We start from the raw sequence: 16,505 nt of genomic DNA, 5'->3' as shown, positions 1-16,505 counted from the left end.
CACTCAAAGCACTTATACGGCTTCTCACCAGTGTGAGTTCTCTTATGTGAACTAAGGTGTGAACTCTGGCTGAAGCTCTTTCCACATTCCAAGCATTTATATGGTTTCTCCCCTGTGTGGGCTCTCTTATGTGAAGCAAGGGTAGCACTGTGAGCAAAGCTCCTTCTGCACTGCAAACATTTATACGGCTTCTCCCCTGTGTGGATTCTCTTATGTGAAGTAAGGTTAGCACTGTGAGCGAAGCTCATTCCGCACTCCAAACATTTATACGGCTTCTCCCCTGTGTAGATTTTTTGATGCGATGTAAGGCTTGCCCTGTGATGGAAAGTCTTTCCACAGTCAAAACAGGTATACGGCTTCTCCCCTGTGTGGATTCTTTGATGGGATGTAAGGCCTGAGCTGTTCGTGAAGGTCTTTCCACACTCAAAACAGGTATACGGTTTCTCCCCTGTGTGACTTTTTTCATGATCTACGAGGCCTGATCTGTAAATGAAGCTTTTTCCACACTCAAAACAGGTATATGGTTTCTCCCCACTGTGGGTTTTTTGATGCTGACTAAGATTTGAGTACTGGCTGAAACTCTTTCCACATTCTAGGCATTCGTAGGATTCCTGTCTTGCATGAATTCTTTTATGGGATTTTAGACCTGAGCTGTCAATGAAGGTGTTTCCACACACCAAGCATTTACACGGTTTCTCCTCTGTGTGGATTCTGCAGTGTGAGTTGAAGCTACATTTACTTTTGAATGTTTTGCCACATGAAGTGCTATCATTTGTGCTCTTCCTCTTGTGAGTTTTTTTCTGGACGGGGATTTGATGGCCATTATCAGTCTGCATCAAAAGGCCTTTATTCCTCCCATTTTCTTCCAGGCTTTTCACCTGTGATCCTGATTCCTCTTGATCTTGAAAGGTCCTTCCTTTGACTTCATGCTTGGTTCTTTCTGATGAGCCCCAAGAACGAGGACTGTCCTGTTCATCACCTGCTAAAATTAAGGGAAGATTACAATTAAAAGTGTAATCCAAATTACAATCCTAGTGATACTTTCTTTAACATATGATGATGATGATAATGATGATTAATAATATTCATATCCCGTACATCTGGCTGGGTTTCTGCGGTCACTCTGGGCGGCTTACAGCATATTTATAACATAGTAAAACATCAAACAGGGACCCAGGTGGCACTGTAGGTTAAACCACTGAGCCTAGGGCTTGCTGATCAGAAGGTCAGCGGTTCGAATCCCTGTGACGGGGTGAGCTCACGTTGCTCGGTCCCAGCTCCTGCCAACCTAGCAGTTCGAAAGCACGTCAAAGTGCAAGTAGATAAATAGGAACCGCTAAAGCGGGAAGGTAAACGGCGTTTCCATGTGCTGCTCTGGTTTGCCAGAAGTGGCTTTGTCATGCTGGCCACATGACCTGGAAGCTATACACCGGCTCCCTCGGCCAATAATGCGAGATGAGCGCGCAACTCCAGAGTCGGTCATGACTGGACCTAATGGTCAGGGGTCCCTTTACCTTTACCTAAAACATAAAACATTACAAACATCCTGGTACAGGGCTGCCTTCACATGCCTTCTAAAAGTTATATTGTTCTTTATCTCCTTGACACCTGAAGGGAGGGTGTTCCATAGGGACAGCACCACTCCTTAGAAGGCCTTTTGTCTGGTTCTCTGTAACTTCCCTTCTTGCAGTGAGGAAACCAGCAGAAGACCCTGGGTGCTGGACCTCAGGGTCTGGGGTTGAGCGATGGGGGTGGTGATGCTCCTTTGGGTCTACAGGACCAAGCTGTTTAGGGCTTTAAAGGCCAGCACCAACCGTTTGAATTGCACTTGGAAACATACTGGGAGTCAATGTAGTTCCTTTAAGACCCACAGGCCTTACGACTGCAAAATCAACATGCTACCAGGGGCCAAGTTACCCACCCAGCCGTTTCATGTAGAAGAAGAAGAAGAAGAAGAAGAAGAAGAAGAAGAAGAAGAAGAAGAAGAAGAAGAAGAAGAAGAGAAGAATTTGGATTTGATATCCCGCTTTATCACTACCCAAAGGAGTCTCAAAGTGGCTACCATTCTCCTTTCCCTTCCTCCCCCACAACAAACACTCTGTGAGGTGGGCAGGGCTTAGAGACTTCAGAGAAGTGTGACTAGCCCAAGGTCCCCCAGCAGCTGCATGTGGAGGAGCGGAGACGCGAACCCGGTTCCCCAGATTACAAGTCTACCGCTCTTAACCACTACACCATGCTGGCTCTCAATCTACGTTGTAGATGTTAAACTCTTAAACTGTGATTATAAAATCTTTACAAAATTTTTGGCAGATAGATTAAATAAAATCCTGGAAGAATTAATACACAAGGATCAAGTTGGATTTGTAAAAGGAAGGTCTGCAAAGGATAACATCAGAAACATTGTAAATATTCTGGAATGCCTTGAAAATAGGAGAGACAAGCGGGCAGCCCTCCTATCTATTGATGCGGAGAAGGCTTTCGATAGAGTCTCTCGGACATTTATGATAAAAACAATAGAAAATTTGAATTTGGGAGAACAAATGGAGGAAGCTATAAAAGCTATTTATAAAGTCCAAGAAGCCAGGATATTAATAAATGGAAGACTAACTGACAGAATAAACATCGAAAGGGGTACCAGGCAAGGCTGCCCCTTGTCACCTATTCTTTTCATATTAACATTGGAAATCTTATTAAAAAATTTAAGAGAAGAGGATAGCATTAAAGGAATAGTAATTGGCAATAAAAAATTCAAAGTAAAGGCTTTTGCAGATGATATAATCATAACTACCGAAGATCCAATCCAAAGCATACCCTCAGCAATTAGGTAAAATAAATGAATATGGCAAATTAGCAGGATTGAAAATAAATTATGAGAAAACAAAAATGTTGGTGAAAAATTTGGAAACTAAAGAAAAACAGGAACTTCAAGAAAAAACAGGTTTAAAAATTGACAAAAGATTGAAATATTTGGGTATCCAAACAACAATAAAAGGGATAGATTTGGTACAGGAAAATTATAGAGAAATCTGGAAAAAGATAAAGGCAAATATGGAAGAATGGAGTAAATTGAAATTATCATTAATGGGTCGAATTTCACTAATTAAGATGTGTGTCGTTTCTAAAATGAACTATCTATTTCAAAATTTACCGATTTTAGGGAAAGACAAAATCTTCGACGAATGGAAAAAAGATATTGTGAAATTTATTTGGGAGGGGAAGAGACCGAGGGTAAGATATACAATTATGATAGACCACAGAGATAGGGGAGGCTTCGGACTCCCAGATCTCGAAATCTACCACGACGTGGCTGCTATCGCATGGATCAAAGAGTGGATGGAACTCAAAAACACAGATCTTCTAGATTTGGAGGGCCAAGGGCTGGCTTTCGGCTGGCACCACTATCTGATGAAAGATAAAATAGAAAAAAAAGAACATTTTTATGTTCAACATAATCAGGAAATCCCTGTACTCAGTGTGGCAGAAATATAAAAGGTTTTTTGAACCAAAGACCCCATGGTGGGTCTCACCTTTAGAATTAGTCGCTGTTAAAAGAACTAATATGGATAGTAATTGGCCCACATATAGATCTTTATTGGAAGAAAAAGAGGGAATTCTAAAATTAAAAGAATATTCTGAAATAAAACATCTCCTGACCACCTGGTTGCAATATTTTGAAATAAATCAAAGACTGCAAATTGATAGGAAATTGGGATTCGATAAGGAAATGTCAAAATTGGAGGAGATATTATTGGTGAATAAGAGTAAATATATAAAAAATTTATATCAGATAATTTTAAAATGGAGGACAGAAGAAGAGATGACAAAGGATTTTATGATTAAGTGGGGTCAAGACCTGGGGAAACCTATCCCAGTACAGAAATGGGAAAATTTATGGAAAAAAGATTTAAACTTTAAGCCCAATTATGATTTAAAGGAGAACATCTTGAAGATGCAGAACAGATGGTATTTGACCCCACTTAAAATGTCTAAAATATACCCAGGGGCCAGTAATCTATGTTGGAGGTGTAAGAAGGAGGTCGGATCATTTATCCACATGTGGTGGAATTGTAGTGTAATTAGAGAGTTTTGGGAAATGCTATACAAGGAATTAAAGAAAATGCTAAAATACTCTTTTAGAAAAAGTCCGGAAATGTTCCTCCTGGGAATGATACCAGAAGACATCCAATCAAATGATAGGTGCGTAGTCAGCTATGCGGTAGCAGCTGCTAGGTTATTAGTCGCAAAAAACTGGAAAACCCCTGGAACACCAAGCAAAGAAGAATGGCAAATAAAACTGTTTAACTATTATAACTTAGCGAAAAACTATGAAGAAATTAGAGGAACGAATTCAGAGGAGACCATTAAAATTCGGAAATCTTTTATTAATTACATTAAGAGTAAACTGGAAAAACTGAACATTATCTCAGATGTCTAACGGTTCTGTCATGAATAATTGATCGATATAATATGTAACTCTTTTAGTGCAGTAGATATATGTATATTTTTCTGTAATTGAATGAATTATGGTATGTAAATAATATGTGGAACACAGGGATAAGCTTAAAACAGGATGAGAAGTGCGGGGGGGTGGGGTCAAGGGAGGGGCGTGAGGGAGGGGGTAAAGCGGGGCCAATAATGCAATGCGATACCTGGTGCATGTTTTTATTGGTTTTATTGGTTTGTATCTCTTTGATTTTTTGTGATATCAATAAAGAATTTCTATTAAAAAGAAAAAAAAGAAAAAGACAAAAGACAAAATACAACGTATACATAATAATGAAATTCAGTGATAAATGGATGTTTACCTATAAAAAATAGAATATAGTAAATAAAGCATGAAGGAGAGCAGCATAACAATAAAGAAGGGAAAACTGCAAAAAAAACTTTTTTTAAAAAAAACAACAACGTAGGGGATAGGATTGAGCCCTGCGGAACCCCACACTGACAGTTCCACGGGGCTGAAAAGCATTCCCTAAGCAACATCCTCTGGGAATGACCATCCAAGTAGGAACCACCGCAAAGCAGTGCCGCCAACCCCCCCCCCCCCAGTTCGGAGAGTCGCTCCAGAAGGATACCATGGTTGATGGTATCAAAAGCCGCTGAGAGGTTGAGAAGAATTAACACCTTGTCTCTCTCTCGACAGAGGTCATCATACAGGGCGACCAAAGCAGTTTCTGTGCCAAAACCTGGCATAAACTTTGATTGAAACAGATCCAGAAAACCAGTTTCTTCCAAAAGCACCTGGATCTGGTCTGCGACCACTCGCTCCAGAACCTTGCCCAGGAAAGGGAGATTAGCCGGTAATATGTTAGGTTTTCTGAATGCAGGGAATGTTTCTTAAGGAGTAGTTTTACCACTGCCTCCTTCATACAGGCAGGGGCCACCCCCCTCTTGTAAAGAGGCATTGATCACCTCCCTGGCCCAGCCAGCTTTTTAAACCCTGCTGGTTTTCATCAGCCAAGAGGGGCAAGGGTCTAGAGCGCAAATGGTCGCCCTGACTGATCCGATCACCTTGTCCACATCCTTGAGCCTTACCAACTGAAACTCATCCAACACAACAGAACAAGACTTTGCTCTGGACACCCCATGAGATTCATCTGCTGTAACAGCAGAATCAACGTGTTGGCGGATACAAACAATTTTATCCTCAAAATGCTTTGCAAACTAGTGGGGTGCCACAGGGTTCTGTCTTGGGCCCAGTCTTATTCAACATCTTTATCAATGACTTGGATGATGGGCTTGAGGGCACCCTGAGCAAGTTTGCAGATGACACCAAATTGGGAGGGGGGGCTAATACCCCAGAGGACAGAATCTCACTTCAAAATGACCTTAACAGATTAGAGAACTGGGCCAAAGCAAACAAGATGAATTTTAACAAGGAGAAACGTAAAGTACTACACTTGGGCAAAAAAAATGAAAGGCACAAATACAGGATGGGTGACACCTGGCTTGAGAGCAGTACATGTGAAAAGGATCTAGGAGTCTTGGTAGACCATAAACTTGACATGAGTCAACAGTGTGATGATGCAGCAGCTAAAAAAGCCAATGCAATTCTGGGCTGCATCAATAGGAGTATAGCATCTAGAAGGAGGGGAGGCAAGTAATAGTACCACTGTATTCTGCTCTGGTAAGACCTCACCTGGAATACTGTGTCCAGTTCTGGGCACCACAGTTCAAGGATACTGACAAGCTGGAACGTGTCCAGAAGAGGGCAACCAAAATGGTCAAAGGCCTGGAAACAATGCCTTAGGGAGCTGGGTATGTTTAGCCTGGAGAAGAGAAGGTTAAGGGGTGATATGATAGCCATGTTCAAATATATGAAAGGATGTCATATGGAGGAGGGAGAAAGATTGTTTTCTGCTGCTCCAGAGAAGCGGACACGGAGCAATGGATTCAAACTTCAAGAAAGAAGATTCCACCTAAACATTAGGAAGAACTTCCTGACAGTAAGAGCTGTTCGGCAGTGGAATTTGCTACCAAGGAGTGTGGTGGAGTCTCCTTCTTTGGAGGTCTTTAAGCAGAGGCTTGACAGGCATCTGTCAAGAATGCTTTGATGGTGTTTCCTGCTTGGCAGGGGGTTGGACTGGATGGCCCTTGTGGTCCCTTCCAACTCTATGATTCTAAGTCACAGCGAGCTACCATTGGTTCTACCACCTCCATTGGACCAGCCTGCAAAAAGGCCACATACAACCTAGAAAAGCTCTGCCGGACGACATGATGAGGATGCCTTCTTTGCTGCCTTCACTGCCACTAGCTGGACTCAATAGTGAGCCCTTACCAGCGTTCAGTTGCATACATTCAGATCTTTCATCCACTTGCGTTCAAGCCGTCTCCCAGCTTGTTTCCTCGCCCTAAGCTCTGGAGTATACTAGGGGGCCAAAGGGGCTCCATAAAGTGGGAGAAGGCGCTCGGGCGTGATTGTATCAAAAGCCCATGTCAACTCCTTACTGTAATCAAATCACCCTCTTCCTGCTCAATCGAGAAAACAAGGTCTAAAGTGTGGCTTGCCATGTGGGAGTGACATGTTGGGACAGCCCCATGGTTGGCATGGCAGCCATGAAGTCCTGAGCCGCCCCAGAGCCAGCTGCTTTGGCATGGATGTTGAAGTTTCCCAGAACTAGCAGTCTGGGAGTCCCTAACACTGCCTCTGAGACCAGCTCTGTCAGCTCAGGCAGGGAGACTGCTGGGTAGCGCGGCGGGTGGTAAACCAGCAGAATCCCTAATCTGTCCCGATTGCCCAATGCCAGGAACACACTCTCTAGATGTGCCGCTCCTCCAACTGGATAGAGAGCCTGGAGATAGAGAATCTCTACAGACCACAGCAACTCATCCTCCCCAACCCTTGAGCCTGGTCTGATGCTGCACTGAGTGGGTACAGCTGGGTGAGACCAATTCCACCCTCTTCACCCACCCAGGTTTCAGTGATACAGGCCAGATCAGCCTCCTCATCCATACTCAGATCATGGACGAGCGAGATTTCATTCTGGGCCGACCTGGTGTTCAACAGCTGCAGTCACAGACCCGAGGGCTGGCTGATACATAACTACCTAAGCCGTGTGCCTCTTACCCAGCCTGCCCCACCTCACACACCATACCTCCGCCTACCCAGAACCACTGAGATTGGGCCTCCCCCTGCTCCTGCCCTCCCAGGCACATCCCGCAAAACGCCCTTATAACTGTTAAAAACAGTTTAATCACTAAAAAACAAACAAACCCAATTTAAAAGATTATAAAAAACAGGGTCTCTACAGTGTGGTATCTTTTATCTCTCACAGCCCAGAGCTCTGGCCCTTTTCTTGCCAGATTGCTTTCCCACTGCCAACATCCCTCCATGTCCCCATCTCCATTCCCTGGAACTCACCAGATCTCTCTGAGGGTCCTGGGAGAGAACGGTCAGAGGTTGTGGGGAGGGATGCAGGAGGCAGCCTGACTAGGTCAACGGTCCATCTTCCTCCTTCCATCCTCGCTAGGTTTGCAGGATCAGCCTCTTCCATCCTTCTGGAGGAGCTCAGAAGCTGCAGGTTCCTGGGAGGGAGGAAGAAGCAAAGGGAACCTCAGAGCCCCTGCCGGCATTTTGCGGGTGAATGATAACCCAGCCTAGGTGGGGAGCTCCCACTTTCCTTGAAAAAGAGGGACACCTTCCTCCTGGACCCCACCATGCAAGGAAAGTGGAGTCGTGCCTGAAAGAGGATCTTCTTCCCACCACCATTAAAAACATCCCTTTCTTTTTTTTGCCAGCCTGGAGCTGTGACATGGCTGCCTTCCTCTGTTCCTCCTCATCCTACAACCCCACTTTAGGGGAAGGGGCTTTAGTTCGAGGGCAGAGCATCTCCTCAGCAGCCAGAAATCCCAAGATTCAGTCCCCAGGCAGGGATGAGACTCTGCGCCTGAAAACCCCTTGCTCAGGGGGAGCAAGGCTATTTGTAGGCAGCTCACTGAGCTTGGAGCCCCCAGTTCTGCTGCATCAGTTCATTTTACAGCTAATGGTTCTCCTCTTCCCATACTTAAAGTCTTCCCTCCTTCATATCTCCCAACAACGTGATACCTTCCTAAGGCTGATTACTATACAGCAGGCACGTCCAACAGGTAGATTGTGATCTACCAGTAGATCACTGGATGTCTGTGGTACATCACTGGCACCCCTAAAAAAGGTCACCCAAAAGTTTCCACCTCCCTAAAAAAAGCTGAACTATGATCTGAAGCCCTAAACAGAAATGGGCCTCCCTCCCTCCTAAAAGAAGCTCACCAAGTTTGACCTAAACCCCCCAAAACAGGGCTTCCCTTAAAAAAAACTCAACAGCTTTGACCTGAACCCCCCAAAAGGGGGTAGATCACTCCTAGTTTTTAACTCTGTGAGTAGATCAGAGTCTCTTGGGAGGTGGCCACCCCTGCTATACAGAGAGACTGTGCCCTCTTGGGTGCCTTCATCCTGAACCCCAAAGGCATCGAAGAAGGAAAAATATTCCATGCCTTGTACTGTAGTGTTGAAATGAGTTTCCAGCTGATCCTGCCCTCTTTCCCCTTAATTTTTCCAAAACACCAATGCCTCCCTCCTCCTCTTCCGAGTCATCCTGCCTCCTTTTCCTTTGGGGGGTTTCATCCTGCCCCACCCTAAAACTGCCTCTTCCCCCGCCATGTCTTCTTGCCTTGCTCTCCTCCTGCCCCCCCCCTGCACCCCTTAAAGCCTCTTGCACTCATCGCAGCTCTTAGGGGGCTGAATTGGGGGTGCAACCCCACGCATGCTCCCTCCCGCCGCTGCCCCTTTGCAAAACTGCCCTATCCAGTAGGGCTTCTCTCCTGCAAAGCAGCTGCTCTGATCTGGGACCCCCCCCCCAAAAAAAAACAATCTACCCCTTTTCCCTACCTTGCAAAAGCACAGTTTTCTGCGCTGCAGAATCTCCTCCCTCGCAGCTTTTTTAAATGCAGGAGGATGTGACCAACGGAGGAGGAAGTCCTCCGTCATAATATAATCGCTGCCTTTAACCCTTGAAGAGCCAGTGTCTCTCCCACCCCCACCCGAACTGTATGGCGCTGGGAACATTGCGGGTTCAGCCTACGGGACCCCACAAAGCGCCCCCCTCCTTGCCAGAGAGTCCCTTGGAGGGAACACTCTCTTCTTTTTCTTCCTGCATTTTCAGGGCGGGGGGGATTTGCATTCTGCAGAGGGTCCGCTCCAAGGTTAAAGGACGACAGCTCTTGCATAGTGGTTAGAGTGCCTCTCTTGATATTCAGGTGGGACATTTCATAGCCCTGAAATGTTAACAGCAGAATGCAAAAGAATTCTTTCTCATCCCTGGTAAAGAAAAATAAGCACCCCATCCCAGACGTTCCAAGGCTGTTTTCTACAATTTCAAAACTATAGTGCTGGAAAAACCACCCCAAAAGCCATGTCCACCTCGCAAGGTTACATAGAAGATAAAGGGGGGGGGGCACAGACAAACCCTATAAGGATGTGCAGTTTTGGTCGCAGCTTAACCCACCTCACAGGGTTGTTGTTGCAAAGGTAACAGGCGAGAAGAGAAGCCAGCAAGAAGCGGGAGGTGCAAATATATCATTTAAGCTTCACAGACCCTGCAGAGACACAAAACTGGATCCCTGCTCCATCACGATCGCTTAACTGCAAAATTGCACAGTCCTCATATTCTACAGGGGGGAAAAACGCTGAAGAAGTAAAAACATATACAGTTGACTTGCAGGGAAGGAAGGCAGAGAGTTTAAAAGCTCTTTTTGGACAGGGTCCCTCCCCTCCCTCCTGTGTGTTTGTGTGTGAGCACCCTGTTGCAACAGCTTTAATAAAGATCAGGCTTACTCGCTGCTTTGCTTCTCAATATTCTCTGGTTAGCCTCTTATTTTCTCCTACCGAAGGAGAACCTAAAAAGAAGACTCTATATGGGTTCTTGGGTATCCCATAAGGGAAAGGGAGCAGTTTATAGCAGTATAACAACAAACAACAACAACAACAACAACGTATTATTATTATTATTATTATTACTTATACCCCACACATTTTGCTGGTCCACTCTGACCTTTCATTGACACTTCCTCCCATTAGTTCCAGCATGTAATGGATCATCATAAATACGGTAGATGTGTATCCTGTCCTTTTGCTTTGTAGACGAAAGAGATCTAGGATGCACACTCTAACTTTAGGTTCACCATCCGTCACTTCAGCGTGTGTCAGACCAAAGACGTTGTACACCTAATATGCCCTTGCAATTTGCTTTACATTGGATCGACCACACGGGTGGGCGGTTTCTGTATAGGGGAACATCGATCCCGCATGAGGAATCAAGTCATGGAGGCACCCTTAGTCGAGCACTTGTGTAAAACACCACCATTCAGATGCAAACTTACTGTACACTGTCCTTTGAGTCAATCAGAGAAAACTTGGGGCAAGGAAAGATTATGTTAGATTATTACATCAACAAGAAACTAGATTGATATTTTTTTAAATTCCTACAGCCGGGGTGGGGTGGGGTGTTTGAATACAGAATCAGAATTCAACTGCTTGATTTAAGAATTTTTACACACGGCTTTTGTTTGTGTTTGTTATGCTAGATTTTGTATACTGTATCTTTAAATTTGCTGAAATTGCCTGTGATTTGATACACCTGTGGATAGCCTTTATAATTCCAATAGAGTTCTGCTATAGGAACAGGCTCCTACACTTGCTAGTGAGAACTGATCCAAAATCATTTTTTCTACCTGAGAAGGCAATTTATTGGGTATGTATTTGTCATTCATTTATTTATCTTTATTGATATGCAGGTTGGTCCTTTCAATTTCTGTTTTACAATTTAATGTTCTGTATTCAATTTCACTGTCAGCTGATGAAGAATTATCCTTGAAACAATTCACCTGTCCTGCAAAAACTGTTCTGTTCTGCTTGCTGCTGAATTCTACAGCGCTTCAAATACATTATTCCTATGTTTGGAGCACCTATCTCTGCAATATTGCTGGATTTTGACTATTGAAAAGCAACTTGCCTCCATTGTGGTGTTCCCTGATAGCGATTGGATACACCTGTTATTTCTTTCCTATGAACTTTTGCATAACTATGCCTGTATCATAGGTTGATGTTTATGATTTGTAAATATTATGGCTTGATCAAATTATTGGTAATACATTATTAGCCGTGTGTTGCTTTTGGGTGTGGTCAGATTACTCCAAGGGACTCTGGCAAGGAGGGGGGGGCGGCGGCGCTTTGTTGGGTCCCTATCATAGCTGCCAAGTTCTCCCTTTTTTTAAAGGGAAATTCCCTTATGCTGAATAGGCTTCCTCATGAGAAAAGGGAAAACTTGGCAGCTATGGTCCCTATAGGCAGAACCAGCAATATCCTTAGCACCATACAGTTTGGGTCGGGGTGGGAGAGATACTGGCTCTTCAAGGGTTAAAGGCAGCAATCATATTATTACACAGGACTCCTTGGTTTGTCACACCCTCCTGCATTTGAAAAGCTGGGAGGGAGGGAGATTCTTTGGAAGGTGGGAATAAGATTGAGATTTTTGGAGAGGGAGAAGGCTCCCTTCTGGCATGGGTTATTCCCCCCCCCCCTCTTTGATGCCTTCCCTGTCTGGTGGGGTTCAGGAGGAAGGCATCCAAGGAGGGCACAGTCTCTCTGTATAGCAGACCAGCCCTAGGAAGGTACCAAGGTGTTAGGAGAGATGAAGGAGTGAAGACTTTAAGGATGGGAAGAGGAAACCAATTGGCCCTAAAATGGCCTTCGTTTCTCTCCACCAGCAGCTGCTGCAGAAGAGCTGGGGGGGGGTCTCAAGCACAGTCAGCTGCCTATACAGAGTCATACCATTGCTCCACCATGGCTACTATTCTTGACACTGACTGGCAATTGCTGTTGGGGATTTCTGGCCATGGAGTCTCAGCCCTGCCTGGGGACTGAATCTTGGGATTTCTGGCTGCTGATGAGATGCTCTGCCCTCAAACTACAGCCCCTTCCCCTAAAGGGGGGGTTGCAGGACAACAAGGAACAGGGAGGCAGCTTTGTCACAGCTTTAAGCTGACAATAATAATAATAATAATAATAATAATAATAATTAATAATAATATAATTTATTATACCCCACCCATCTAGCTGGGTTTCCCCAGTCACTCTGGGCGGCTTCCAACCAAATATTAAAAACAATAAAAATAAGGGAAGTTTTAAATGGTGGTGGGAAGAAGATCCTCTTTCAGGAATGACTGCACTTTCCTCGCATGGTGGGGTCCAGGAGGAAGGTGCCCCTCTTCTACCAAGGCTGGGTTATCATTCACCAGCTCTCAGGCTCCCTTTGCTTCTTCCTCCCTCCCAGGAACCTGCAGCGTCTGAGTTCTTCAATCAAAGCAAGGATGGAAGGAGGAAGATGGACGGTTGACCTGGTCAGGCTGTCTCCCACAACCTTTGAATTATTCCTCCCAGGACCCTCAGAGAGATCTGGTGAGTTCCAGGGAATGGAGATGGGGACATGCAGGGATGCTGGGAGTGAGGAAGCTCCCCTTGCAAGAAAACGAGGGAGGCTGCAGGGCCAGAGCTCTGAGTTGGCAGAGATTAAATATAGCCAGGAAAGGAACGTTTTTAATGGTGACATGGGGAGAGTCGGGATTTTGGGGCTGGTGTCTACCAGCTCCATCTGGTACACAGGCTGAGACCCTTGCTGCACACAGACTGTGGTACATGCTCTGAGTATTTCCTGCTTGGGCTACTGCATTGTGCTCTCCTTGGGGCTACCTTTGAAGGTGACTCGGAAACTACAATTAATCCAGAATGCGGCAGTTCAGCTGGTGACTGGGAGCAGTTGCCAGGAACATATAACACTGGTCTTAAAGGATCTACATTGGCTCCTAGTACGCTTCTGAGCACAATTCAAAGTGTTGGTGCTGACCTTGAAAGCGGTAAATGGCCTCGGCCCTGTAGACCCGAAGGAGCATCTCCATCCCCATTGCTCAACCCCAGACATTGAGGTCCAGCTCTGAGGGTCTTCTGCTGGTTTCCTCACAGCAAGAAACGAAGTTACTTCTCGGTAATCGAACTGTCCCTGTGGAATGCCCTTCCTTTAGATGTCAAGGAGATAAAGAACTACGTAACTTTTGAAAGACATCTGAAGGCAGCCCTGTATCAGGGGTTTGATGTTTTACAATGTTTTATATATGCTGTAAGCTGCGGAATACCAGTCAGATGGGCAGGGTGTTGTTGTTGTTGTTGTTGTTGTTGTTGTTGTTGTTGTTGTTGTTAGAAGTTGTTAGAAGTTCCAGAAAGTCTCACTAGGATTGTGATTTGCATTATATTTTTAATTGTCATCTTCCCTTAACTTTAGCAGGTGATGAACAGGACAGTCATTGTTCTCAGGTCTCATCAGAAAGAACCAAGCATGAAGTCAAAGGAAAGACCTTTCAAGATCAACAAGAAACTGGACCACAAGAGAAAAACCGAGAAGAGATTGGGAGGAATAAAGGCCGCCTTACGCAGACTGATAACGTGCATCGAAACCCCGTTCAGAAAAAACATCACAAGGGACAGAGAACAAATCGGAGCCCTTTATGCAGCAAAACACTGAAAGGTAAATCTAGCTTGAACTCACACTACAGAATCCACACAGAGGAGAAACCGTGTAAATGCTTGGTGTGTGGAAAGAGCTTCAGTGATAGCTCAGGCCTAAGATCACATGAAAGAATTCACGCAGGACAGGAATCATACAAATGCTTAGAATGTGGAAAGGGTTTCAATCACCACTCAAACCTTAAAACACATCACAAAGTCCACTCTGAGGAGAAACCGTATACCTGTTTTGACTGTGGAAAGACCTTCCGTCACAGCTCAAGCCTTACATCGCATCAAAAAACCCACACAGGGGAGAAGCCATATAAATGTTGGGAGTGCGGAATGAGCTTTGCTCACAGTGCTAACCGTACTTCACATAAGAGAATCCACACAGGGGAGAAACCGTATAAATGTTTGCAGTGCAGAAGGAGCTTTGCTCACCGTGCTAGCCTTGCTTCACATCATAGAGCCCACACAGGGGAGAAACCATATAAATGCTTGGAATGTGGAAAGAGCTTCAGTCAGAGTTCACACCTTAGTTCACATAAGAGAACTCACACTGGTGAGAAGCCGTATGAATGCTTTGAGTGTGGGAAGAGCTTCAGTCAGAGTTCACAACTTACTGTGCATGAGCGAATCCATACAGGAAAAAAACCATATAAATGTGTGACATGTGGAAAGAGCTTTAGTAACTGCACATACCTTGTTTGCCATCGCAGAATCCATACAGGAGAGAAGCCATATAAATGCTTTGAGTGTGGGAAGAGCTTCACTCACAGATCAAGCCTTAATTCACATCAAAGAATCCACACAGGGGAGAAACCGTATACCTGTTTTGACTGTGGAAAAACCTTCCGTCACAGCTCAAACCTTACATCTCATCGAACAATCCACACAGGGGAGAAGCCATATAAATGTTGGGAGTGCGGAATGAGCTTTGCTCACAGTGCTAACCTTACTTCACATAAGAGAATCCACACAGGGGAGAAGCCGTATAAATGCTTTGAGTGTAGGAAGAGCTTCACTCAAAGATCAAGCCTTACTGTGCATGAGCGAATCCATACAGGGGAAAAACCATATAAATGTGTGACATGCGGAAAGAGCTTTAGTAACTGCACATACCTTGTTTTGAGTGTGGAAAGAGCTTCACTCACAGCGCAAGCCTTAATTCACATCAAAGAATTCACACAGGGGAGAAACCATATAAATGTTTGGAGTGTGGAAAGAGATTTGTACATGGATCTAGTCTTACTTCTCATAAAAGAACTCACATGGGATAAACCATATATATGCTTGGAATGTGGGAAAAGATTCAAGTTTTTGGCTGATGCTCTTGAATATGAGATGGTGTCCTTCCATGGACCTTGGGCCAGATCCTGCAAAGCAGCTATTGAAAGGGCCAGGATTCATTGCTTTTGTTTTGAAGCAGTTGGGTAATCTGATTGTAGTTGGTAATGAGGCATTTCCTTTCTTTGTTCCAGGTGTGTCCCACCTTTTCCTTGTAACTTCTAGGTGGATTAAAGCATTATCTTCAAGCATTATTGTCAGGGTCAGAGTAATACATTTTGTTAAATGTGTGTTCGTGTAGTTACCTTTCAGTGGAAAGGTGGAATATAATCAGGCTGAGAACGGCCAGTGGTAGGGCCGCTGGCGCCGGTGCGAGGATGGAGCGGGAGCATCACCGGTTTAAAATCCTAAATGGACATAAATCTGACATCAGGAACCATAAGACTGAAAAACCAGTAGGAGAACACTTCAATCTCCCAGGACATTCTATACAAGATCTCAAAGCAGCTGTTTTATTACAGAGAAATTTCAGGAACAGACTGGAAAGAGAAGTTGCTGAATTGGAAATCATTACCAAGCTTAAAACCATGGAAGCACCTGGGATGAATAGAGACATCGGATTCTTATCTCATTATGCATGATCAAGCTTTCTGTAGCACCTCAGCCCAGGACTAATTGCAGCCATCAGCAGCCATTAACATCCATCTACAGGTTTACCACTCCCATCAGCCCATCTCCCATTCCCACCCACCCCCACCACCCTCTGTATATATATATAGGGTCTGACACTTCTGTTTCTAGAGTATCTGAAGAAGTGTGCATGCACACGAAAGCTCATACCAAAATATAAACTTAGTTGGTCTTTAAGGTGCTACTGAAGGAATTTTTTTATTTTGCTTCGACTCAGACCAACACGGCTACCTACCTGTAATTAAAATCCTATAGTCAATGAAGGTTTGATCAGTGTTCCTGTAGTACCAGCTTAGCTGCCACTAGGGGCACTGTTTGGTAACAACTCTTGGTGATAACGCAGTCCCATTTGAATGAAACACCCGGTCAACCCATTACAGCAATAGGAACTGGGGTTCGTAAAGGACAGGTGTTTGGCCAACCCTTATTTATGGCGGGCCATGTAAAGAACCATGCGGATGTGAGTGTAAGTGCGTGGGTGTGTTTGCGCTTGTGC

At 44.7% G+C, this 16,505-nt stretch overlaps 1 protein-coding gene across 1 annotated transcript in view; it reads left to right on the top strand.

Annotated features, from left to right (window-relative positions):
• Window positions 1-15,492, top strand: part of LOC118081302 (uncharacterized) — a 45,419-nt gene extending 29,927 nt beyond the window's left edge. Inside the window, 2 exon segments of the mRNA XM_088662546.1 lie at window positions 12,807-12,931; window positions 13,809-15,492. Coding sequence (XP_088518672.1) covers window positions 12,807-12,931; window positions 13,809-15,469 — 1,786 coding nt within the window. The 3' untranslated portion in view covers window positions 15,470-15,492.
• Window positions 15,493-16,505: the final 1,013 nt, after the last annotated feature.

This window comes from Zootoca vivipara, chromosome 2 (assembly GCF_965207765.1).
Source record: "Zootoca vivipara chromosome 2, rZooViv2.hap1.1, whole genome shotgun sequence".
Lineage (NCBI taxonomy): Eukaryota > Metazoa > Chordata > Lepidosauria > Squamata > Lacertidae > Zootoca > Zootoca vivipara.
The sequence above is the reverse complement of the archived record's forward strand: the minus strand, read 5'-3'. Positions and strand labels throughout refer to the sequence as shown.